Below are 10,859 nucleotides of genomic sequence, written 5' to 3' on the forward strand. Positions count from 1 at the left end.
CTCCTTCCTACGTTGATATCTCGTCGAGATAAACGCATTGTATTCTCTCGCAAAGCCACGGATAACAGGGAATAACAAAATTCGAAAAACGCGGTATACCGAACGCAGCAACGATCGACCGCGCGAACGCTCACGCGGACGACGAGTCCTCGACTGAAACACATGGACGGTCGTCCCCGTGGCTACGCCGTAAACATCCCCTTGCCTGCCACTTGCCGGCCGGCTCGCCGTCGCCATGGAGAGGGGGTAACGTTGGAGGGGCAAACGCGCGCGATCGCAACGCTGTTCCAACGCAACGACCTACCGAGCGCTCGTTGATCGATCGTGCGAACGGTTGCGCGTATCTGTCTTTACGATATATCGATTTTAACAAATTTCCATAATTTTAACGAATATTCCGACCTTGTTTCGCGAGAAACAGCGACAGCGAGCAACAACTCGAACGCGTTTTTATCGTTGATATTCTTCGTTCCATTTCTTACGAGTCCACGCTTACGGAGCGAAACGATCGTTCCTCGAGAATTCGACATCGATTTTAATCGACCGATGGATACAACGTTCTTATACGTCGTCGCAATTACGTAAAAAATATATAGGTATATTTCAGTAACGTATCCATGCGATGCCACAAAGTCGATAGTGCTGCCATCGTACCGTCGAGCTTCGAACAAAACGCGCAGCTCCGTCGTATCTTTCGAAAAATTGCCGATAACGTCGCACTCCGTTATCGACCATCTCGAAGATTCAGATACGACGAGAAAGATGGGACTACCGTAACCAAAAATCCAAGAAATAAGATCAATGATTCAAACAGTCTCTTTCTTATTACAATAATTAATTATTAAGATGATTATATTTACATTTGTACATGATCGAATTCACTTGATAATATACGAAAAAATTATAATGGACAATCGTAAGTACTTGTCATGCGTACATATCTGAACTATATATGATGACTCGATGCGATCATCGATCCAAATCGCAAGAGTAAAATTTTTCCCATCGCGCGATTGATGTATGACGTGTCGTATCGGTTATAAAAAATTAATTTGAAATTTGAAATAAATATATGCCAATTACAAAGAAAATCACGAACCTAAGAAATTTCTGATCCCATAGAAATTTCTGACTTCATTAATAAATAATTAATTTCATTTTAATAACAACTTTTTCCCTTAAATTTCTTTTTTTTTTTTTCTTTTTTTGTTTCTTCTCTCTTGTGGAAAATATTTCCGTCGTCTTTTCGTTGATTTTCTTTTCAACAAATTATTCACGTGGCTCTCCGGCGTAATAAAACTATACTGTTATACAGCTTTATTGCTGGTCCTAAGCGTAAACCTAATAACGATACTAAATCTTCTTGCGTGAGCATTAAAAATGCTTCTCCGTCGATATTCTACAAAGAGAGAAAAGAGAAAGAAAGAAAATAAGAGTACGTTTCGGTGAGTTCGTTTAAGAATTCAACAAGAGTTTGGAGTCGTTTGTAAGATATTTGATAAAACTTACATGTTTCCTGAAAATATTACCGATTTCCTTGCAATTTGGTACACTTTGAATAAATTTAATGACCTCCTCGTTGGACCATCGTCGAGGATTTGTATTTTGCTTTGATACGACTCTATTTAAAGCGTTGCTATGTTTCGCCCATATGTGTGGTGCGTCCGGTAGCGGATTGTAACCAGGATTATAAACCGATTGATATAATTCTGTACGTAATTGTTTATCTGGCATATTGGCAGCATATGGAATGGCAGTCAGAACCGCGTCACTGTAGGTCGAATTTGACATAGTATATAATGGATCGTCAGATATCGGTCGTCTGCAAAAAGTAACGAATAATTACTACGTTGAAGGATCATACGTTGATCAGACTCTAATGGATTTCGCACAAGTCATAACGAACCTTTTCTTTCGTTTTCTCGAAACCTCATCGTCGTCCGTTTGTCCGTCACTATGATGATTTTTCGATTTGCTTGATCTGTTAAACAAAAAAAAAAACAAAAAAAAAGAAAGAAAAGTACGACATAAGTATATAGTGCTAATCGCACGAAATATTCGTCTCGAAATTAAAAACGAACGAAATATTCACCTTTCAGAATTTTCTGACTTGTCATTTTTATCGGACTCTCCATCCTCTTGTTTGACATCTTTTTCAGTCTTCAACAAGCGTTCTTCGGAAAATGAAGTTTTCTCCATTTTCTCCGTCTTTTCCACTTTTTCAGACTTTTCAGACTTATCCATTTTCACTTTATCAGTCTTATCGACTTTTGATTTTTCCTGCGACTCTTCGTCGAAATCGCAGGTCTCATGTTTTATATTCAATCTATCGGACACTTGCCTAACTTTATGCAAATTTTGAGGTGAATATGGACAACCAGACGCTGAATTATGGGTGGCAAATTTAGGACCCTTTACGTGCCCTACACCACGACAACCGTACGTACCACATTCTGGCCTATCGTTTAAATTATCCGGCGCTGTTAAAACAACGAAGAATTACGATATGAATCTGAAGTCCGCTATTCGACTCTCCATAGAAACGTATAGAAATTATTTATCTTACTTAACGGTGCTTCCAATGGATGTCCGGTTTTTAGACACCATCCCATTGGATGTATATCCGCAGAATCATCATCGATCCAATAAGCATGGTTTTCTGGCCATCCATCGAAACGTATTTTCAACCTAGAAACGTAATTTTGTTAGACTTTTATCGTTCGTTTCGTCGAACAAACGCATCGTATACTAACATGTGATCCTTCACATCCTCCACAGTGGCTACTCTAATAAGTTGAGGAACTCTTTTGTCCACTACTTCCAATTTCATACCACGCTTAAATCCACAAGGTGGTCGTTGTTTAAAAGCTCTAGCTGGTGCTGCCATTGAGTGTGTTTCTCTTAAATAAGCGTCCCATGTAAAGGACTTCGGATCTTTATAATCTGCGAAATATCACTTGCTCGATTATTTCTTCGCCTTGTTAGGGATAAGCTTGAAAAAAGTACACGTATGTATCTATGTAATATGTACATGTGATACGTACTGTTGGGTGGAGTAAGACTATGCCCGTTATGATGACACCATCCCACGGGATGAATGTAAGGCGAGCTTGCATCCGCCCAATAATCATATACCTCGTCCCAAGAATCAAAATGAACCAAGATCCGAGAGTCCATTAAACACGCTATACTCGCTACGCAAACCAAAGATGAATGTTTACGATCAACTGCTTCCAGCTTCATGCCCACGCGAAATCCAGTTGGAAAAACCGACTAAAATCCATTGAATTATTTATTAGAACGATTCGTGTTGAAGGTTTCGACTATCTAGGGAAACCGAATCGAAGCATGTATATGTATACGTGTATGTACACTTACACTTTTATTGGAAAATACATTTTTTGGAACTGCAGGAGCTTTACAAATTTTAAGATAGGCGTTCCAATTGAAGTTATTGGGTACGTAACCCTTTGGTGGATCCAAACGATGTCCATTTTTCTCGGACCATCCAACTGGAAAAATATCCATGCTATCCGCATTCACCCAAAAATCATAATTTTCTGGATAACCGTCGAAATGCAAACGTATCCTGTATCCTGCAAGAATGATTTAAGATGTATCAAATTATGCCGACTCGAGAACATTTACGTCCTTCGATTAAAAACGCGTTAACGACTTGCCTACAACTTCGACCACCGTAAGAACGCAATAACGAGATGGATGCTCGGGATCGATTCCCTCTAGCTTCATTCCGACTTTAAAATTATTTTTTCCATATGGAAATGGGTCTTTAAATAATTTGACGGGTGCAGGTTTGGCTTTACAATGTTCGAGATATTTAGGCCAAGAGAAACCAAGTTTTCCAGTTTGCCATGGATACTGTATGAAAAATAATCAAATCATTAAAATCGAGGATTTAGCAAGTAAATCTTTTACCTCCTATAATATAATGTTTCATCTTGCCTTAGATTCGGAAGAATCTCCTCCCTGACATTCGTCGTCCATCGCTCCGATGGTATCCTTAGTATCCTCGTCCGTCTCAGACTTTACTTTCTCTTGCAATTTTTCATCAAATTTTTCTTCCATTTCTTTGGCTTGCTGTTGTTCTTGTAACAATCTTTTTCGTTTTCGTTTTACGCGCAAATCCCTACAAAAAGGAAAAAGCAAAGGAATAACGTAACGAAGCGATCCCAAAGATCGTTCCAAGTGTACAAGTATAAAAATAAGCCAACTTAATATACTTTAAATCTTTTTCTTTTCGAATCAAAGGCTGCTTCTTAGATTCTATTATCTCCGTGCACGAAGGACTGCAAGAGATTGGACTTTCGAATTCTGCAGCTAGGCCGTAACATCCACAGCCCTCGCAGTGATAGACGGTATCGGCGGACACGGTTCTAGTTTTTCGATCTTCGGCTGTTCGCAACAAATTAATCGCTTTAGTAAATCGTGCCTGTACGAGCAATGAAATCGTTTATCGTTTTCTTTTTACTTACCCTTCTTCTCGTTAATCGCGTTGTTGGTCATAACAGGACTGGACTTGGAAGAATTCTGTATTAGGCATACGTTTTCCTTATCGCCAATATTTCCATCTTTGTTCTGCTTACTCGTTTCATCTTCTTCGACGACTTCCATAATCCCGAATTCATTCATACAAAACTGAAGAAACAACGAGTAGAATTTATTATAAAGTTGACGACGTCTAAGATCGATTGCATAACTTTGCACGCGTCTTCACAAATACAAAATATTCTTCTTGCATCATTCGCTGAACATATAGGTGCAAGATATCACTACACGAATGCAAAGTATATCGAGAATAAATTTAACCGGAAAGGTTATCTTTTCGTTTCTATAAATTACCTTTAATGTACTTCCTGGTAAGGTTCCCACGCCATCTTTCCAATCTAACGCTTTAGCAGCGTCGAAATTGGAATCGTTTTGTTGAGAAACATTAAAGTGTTCTTTCATATCTTCGTGATTTATTTTCATGTCGTTTTTATTATCCGATACAGCTTCGACTGTACAACTTGTAGGCGTTTTAATTATCTCTATTTTTATGTCATCATCTACGCTCGTATTTAATTTCATTGATTTGTCTTCGCTAGGAATTACTTTGATCAAAGTTATGTCATCGTCGTTTTGCACCTTTTTATCTTTCTCTTGTTCAGACTCAGGACTACTGAGTGCATAAGTCACATCAGCCATAGTTTCTTGAGACGACTTTTGTTTCTTTAATCGCTTTTCGCTAGAACCTCTTAAAATGTTACTTATCGTTTTCTTTCTTTTTTCTGGCATTATAGTATCGTCCTTTTTAGGTATAGGGGTGATAACCGCAGAATCCGGATTTTCCGTAATCTTTATACTATCTGTAGAATTATTGTTTCCTTTATTCGCACTTAGTAAACTCATTTTTGCTATTGGATGCAGCGGTGGAGGATGTGTGGTTGAATTTGTTGTTTTGGATTCTCGTAAAACTGAAATATTAAATAAAGTGAAAGCGATCTATATTTTTCTTGTACGTACCATGACCGGCGTACCACAGATATAGTACGTTACCTGTAATCGTTCCCTTACTATCGGTACTAATTTGGCCATTATTGATCTTCAAGTTAAACATGCTCGATTTGGCAGGTCCGCTTTGTTGGGGAATGCTAACAGGCAATAACAAATTCGTCATGTGTTTAGGTGGTTGACTTTGCGAGCCAGCAGTCGTGCTTGTCGATGTCTGTGCCAATTGCGATATAACCGGTGTGATAACTAGCTTTGGCTTACTTATTTGCGTAGTCGTTAAGGCTCCTGTTTTAACAAAATTCAAATTACATCCTTTGCAATTCAATTCGCTATACACACGCATACGAACAAATAAATATTTATGACATAGCATTTGCGGTATAACGGAGTTGTATTAAATAAATAATCATACCTGCTGGGATTACAACAGATTCGCGCGATTTATTCGGCTTGATCAGAGTACCAAGATATGCAAACGTATGTTTCCCCGACTGAGGATTCGTCTGATTACTTTGAGAAGTATTCAAGGGTACGATCTGCGCAGTAGACGTATTTGATTTTCTAAGTAATATGTGTTTCTGTCCTTGCGCAGCATTTGTCGTATTAACTGAATTAACGGGACGATGAATTACAATATGTTGTTTATTTTGAGAAGTGGTAACCTGACCGGGCCCCTGTATAAATACTTTATTTTGTCCGGTAACAATCTGAAATATATTAAAAATTGCATAGCGACGATGCGTCCGCTTGTATCGTTTATTCCTATTAGAGAATTCTAGAACGTTAACAAAATTTTAATATCAAAGCTTTTCTTACAAGTAACTCAAGTATACCAGTAGCGCAAAATGAGAGGAATTATTCGATCGTGACATTAACAGCTACACCTTCTAACAGCTACAGCTTCCGATTTATTCAAACTACTAAATCGATATTTATTGCGGAGAAAAGTGGAGATTAATAAAAGATTTCAAAGTGTACCATGCTTGCGCGACCTTGCGTATTAATATTTTTCCAAATGACGATTTCGTTTTTTTGTATCACCCAAAGCGTAATAGAGTCAAAAAAGGATTCCAGAGCGCATGAATATTTATGTAACCGAGCAGATCGACGAATAAAACGCGTAACGCTTATCGCATTGGTTTACTTACGTAATGTACAAATTAAAATACTAAAGCTATAATGTAACAAAACGATAATTTTTAATGAAATATAAATGACTGTTGAAGTATAAATGTAAGATATTAAATAAATATCGAGCGTTACCTGATTATTAACTGGATTAATAATGGCAGCGAGTTGAGTAGCAGTCGGAGAAACAAGCGTCTGATTTGCAGCTGTCGTCTGACCAGAACGCATTTTGCCTTGTTGAATGTATAATAAAGGCATAACTGGAGTAGTAGAATCGTCCAATTGCGACTCTGTTATACTATTATCATCTACGTCGTCAACTACTATTTCTTCGTCCATTCTGTAAACAATGTAAAATATAAAAAGAAATGTTACAAACGGACAGATCTTTCTTGGATAAGAGCATTTTATATATGTTGACCAGTTTTAGAATCCACTATAACATGTATATCATATTAATCACCTTAAATATTTCATTCTTAATCATGTTTGGTAATGAGAAAATGATAGTCAAACGATGGAGAAATTACCAATAAAAGTTTCTAGAGAAAGAAGCACAGTTAATAACACCCTCTCATTGATATTAATCGTTTACTCGTCCAATAATTTATTTATAGACACGTCTTCGGGCACAAAAGAGTTAACAAAAACAGGGAAATGACTGTAGAAATGAGATCGAATAGTTAAAAAATAAAACAACAATTAAAATTCGAAATAATCCGAGCGTATTGCATGTATTGCAAATGTGGCATACCTAATAAGTCGTTCCTATAAGGAAATTCAATTTTTCCTAGTTACATAATTCCAATTAATTGCGCTAGAACGGATATGTAATAAGTTTGGTGTTTATAAGAAGTAACTATAGTTAAACAGCACTGTGCACTTAATTCACAAAATCGTTCTTCCGACAATATACATGACTGGGCGTCGGATCTACCAGTAAAGCAATTTGAAACACGCGCCCAGCTATTATTGCCGAGAGCACAGTTACGTTTCTTTCACACTTTGAAATATCGCAAATATTTAAAAACTAAATTTTTTTCCCGTATCTGCGGTGATACTTATAAACCGCGATTAACGTACCACCGTGATTGCTGCGCCAAGTATGCCTTCATTCAAATACTTTTGCAAATCGTCCGTCGCGTATCACGAGCGAGTCAACAGTACAGCCCGCACGCACGTATGCACGACGCACACTTTTCACTGGTATAACGAAAGAACGAAATGAGCGACAAGAGGTATCCCCTTGCCACAAAAAATCCTATCTTTCTACAACGATTTTGCCTGGACAGGAGCAAGAGGGAAGTTGTCGCGCAGAGTACTGTTTTTAACGAAAATCCGCACCTATCTTTTAAGCATTCGAGCTTTGGTCTCTCTACGCTACAGCTATATCCTCATAGGCTCGAAGCGTACTAGCAACGGCGCGGCAAGCCATGCGAACCTAACCTATCGCGACGCAAATAAGGTATGACGCTCCGACGGTAATAGCCAATCGAACAACTTTTCTAACTCCTCCTCTTGCTCCTCCCACTCCTCTCTGACCAACGCACACATATATTTACTGCAAGTGAAAGCAATTTTCAAGTAAAGTTCTGAATCCATTTGCTCGATGATCGATGATCGACAACGGCTCGTCCCATTCGATAATTTCGTCGATGTTATTTATTTGACAATTCTCTTGGACGTTTCACGAGCGACCGATCGGAAGAAAGAACATTTTCAAATATCCATCTCGTACACCTCGTGCCATAAATTAAACTTCTCCCTTTATTCGCATTCACGAATCTATCCGGACACATTTCCGCTCGTTATTCGACTCGCTGCTCGATATTGAACATTTTTCTTCCTTCGTCTGTTCCAATACCGACGATAACAAAACGTGTAAATAAACCAGAAAAATTATTTTTATCTAATCGAAATCAAATGCAACCTATTTGTTAGAACTCGTTACCACGTGCGATTCTTATTTCGCCGTTATTAATGAATCGTTACGAATTAACGAGACGATAAGTTTTACGAAAAGCACTCTTACGACTTTACGCTAGTGCTATATGATTGTACGTACGTGTGCATTCCTATCGAAGTAATTAACGAAATAATACATTTTAACAATATACTATTAAGCCATGTAAGCGAGGTATAACCAGACGTAACATTTCTTATCGTGACTCGATTGGTTATAACCATACCCTACGTTTATCGAAAAAAATTCTACTTTCTTCGAGCTCTCGTGTCTTTAAGAAGCTTCTGTCGATGTATAGCAGATTCTAACGATCAATATTTTCCTTCGAAACCTATAATCACTTTGCGGGTAAATTCTCTTCGATAAATGAGAAAAATCGAGCTTGTTAAGACGATTTGTGAGTCTCGACGAAACGTATTTTCCATGCGACGAACTTTTCCCTAATAACCTCCAAAATGTGCGTTCGGCATCAGTAATAAGAATGCATCTATCGATTACGAGGAACACGCTGTAACCCCTATCGATAGTTGAGAATATCGCATGCACGTGACTATAGTATATTATTCCATTTTAACGATTTCAAGTAAAAATAACGTATATTAAGATGCGACACGACGATCGAGTTACTTTTGAAAATGAAGAAACGCGGAACAATCGAGATAAGTAAAACGGCGAGAAAAGTAGCGAAAAGTAAATTGCGGAATGATACGATTTTATACGATATACGTATATATGCGTACACGCACGTACACACGTGCACACACGTACACACGTGCACACACGTACACATTCATGCATCACGAACACACACACGCACGTTCGCATGCACGTATACACGTGTCGTGCGTGCGTGTGTCTTCGCCGTCTTAGCAAAAAAGTAAATTCTTTAATCACTCTGTATCGTTAAAAATGTTACGATCCGTGAAAACAAGAAACATTCATATTTTCACGTGAATTTAACGTAAGAAAATTTCTTTAAGGCTATGTCTTTTTTATACCTGTATATGATATACTAAACTTGTGATTTATTATAAATGAAATGTTCGACGAGTCATTAAAGAATAATCGATTGCAATAGTTGCAATGTTGTAAACTCATGGTTACGATCGTGCATGCATGGACGCTGTTGAAAACAAAAAATAGGTGCAAACACAAAGTACTATCGTTAAAGATGCAGAACGTGATAATAAGTAAATAACACTAGTAAACACGAGCATGCATACTTTCTCTTTTTCCTCGTTATACGATAGTTTAATGATTATTTGTACTTTCCGAAGCTCAATGTGCAAAGTTACGCTAAGCTTTACACACGCATGTACATACATATATACTTACGAGAGTAAACGAATGTTGACCTAACGAATCCAGCCGAAAATTTAACGTTGTATTTGGCAATACGTACGTTTCACTTAATTTCAACTAACTCAACTGAATGCTCGATATCTCATAATCACGGAGCAACGTTTTACACTATAACGACACGTTACAGATATAAGAAATTATATGATTATAAACTCACGTTTTAAAGTTGTCAGTCGCCATCATCTGAGAGAAGGAACAATATTATTTCGAAAGCGCATGCGCACCAACCCATGTTGCTTCTGCTACGAAGGTTCGTTCACATTTGTACGAGTTACCATCCACGGAGATGTAAAACAACAAGATCATTCGTCTGTATTTTATTTTTCTCTAAATACCTGTCAAATCCTGACATGTATCACGTTACTTAGAATCTTACTCGCGCAAAACAAACCGATCTACATCTTTCGCGTTAAAAGTACCTTTATCTTTTGCCAACTTTTTCTAAGAGCATCGACTGACGTTCAAGATCCATGCATTGGTATAAAACATTCTGAGTAATAAGAAAAAAAAAGAAAAAAAAAGAAAAAAAAAGAAAACAAAAAATTGAAATTAGAAACAAAATCACGCGTAATACCTTCAATGAATACGTACTATAATATTATATCGATTTTCCTTTTGTTATTCTAACGTTGCAAAAGTCAATAAAAGTAAAGAGGAACTTTTATCAAGTATCTCTCTATATCGACACGAGTCGAATAAAAATAAAAATCGTGTACGCGTGTAATTGAAACAATGCTAATAGCATTTAATTAAAAAAAAAAAAAAAAAAAAAAAAAGAAAAGAAAAGAAAAAAGAAAGAAATCAAAAGAAGAAAAAAAAAACAAAAAGAAAATATACCCAGATATATAGATATGTATAAGTATATAAATATCGACCTTCAATTGCGTGCGCTTTT

At 37.3% G+C, this 10,859-nt stretch overlaps 1 protein-coding gene across 6 annotated transcripts; it reads right to left on the reverse strand.

The window, feature by feature from the left end:
- Window positions 1-818: 818 nt before the first annotated feature.
- Window positions 819-10,435, reverse strand: LOC122630110 (lethal(3)malignant brain tumor-like protein 3). 6 transcript variants are annotated; one of them, XM_043814227.1, is made up of 18 exons: window positions 7,394-8,561; window positions 7,103-7,181; window positions 6,775-6,979; window positions 5,924-6,218; window positions 5,557-5,796; window positions 4,861-5,474; window positions 4,494-4,656; window positions 4,242-4,413; window positions 3,964-4,147; window positions 3,681-3,879; window positions 3,379-3,596; window positions 3,045-3,273; window positions 2,754-2,943; window positions 2,567-2,688; window positions 2,093-2,480; window positions 1,907-1,981; window positions 1,510-1,822; window positions 819-1,399 (listed from the first exon to the last, which is right to left on the reverse strand). In XM_043814227.1, exons 2-18 carry the CDS (start codon window positions 7,114-7,116, stop codon window positions 1,274-1,276), a joined length of 3,747 nt encoding a protein of 1,248 aa, XP_043670162.1. In that variant the 5' UTR covers window positions 7,117-7,181; window positions 7,394-8,561; the 3' UTR covers window positions 819-1,273. The 6 variants fall into 6 exon arrangements, with proteins under 6 accessions (XP_043670162.1, XP_043670161.1, XP_043670159.1 ...); XM_043814226.1 differs by having other exon boundaries at window positions 7,103-7,300; XM_043814224.1 differs by lacking the exons at window positions 7,103-7,181; window positions 7,394-8,561 and adding an exon at window positions 10,122-10,435.
- Window positions 10,436-10,859: the final 424 nt, after the last annotated feature.

The sequence above is a fragment of the Vespula pensylvanica genome, chromosome 6, assembly GCF_014466175.1.
Source record: "Vespula pensylvanica isolate Volc-1 chromosome 6, ASM1446617v1, whole genome shotgun sequence".
Taxonomy (NCBI): domain Eukaryota; kingdom Metazoa; phylum Arthropoda; class Insecta; order Hymenoptera; family Vespidae; genus Vespula; species Vespula pensylvanica.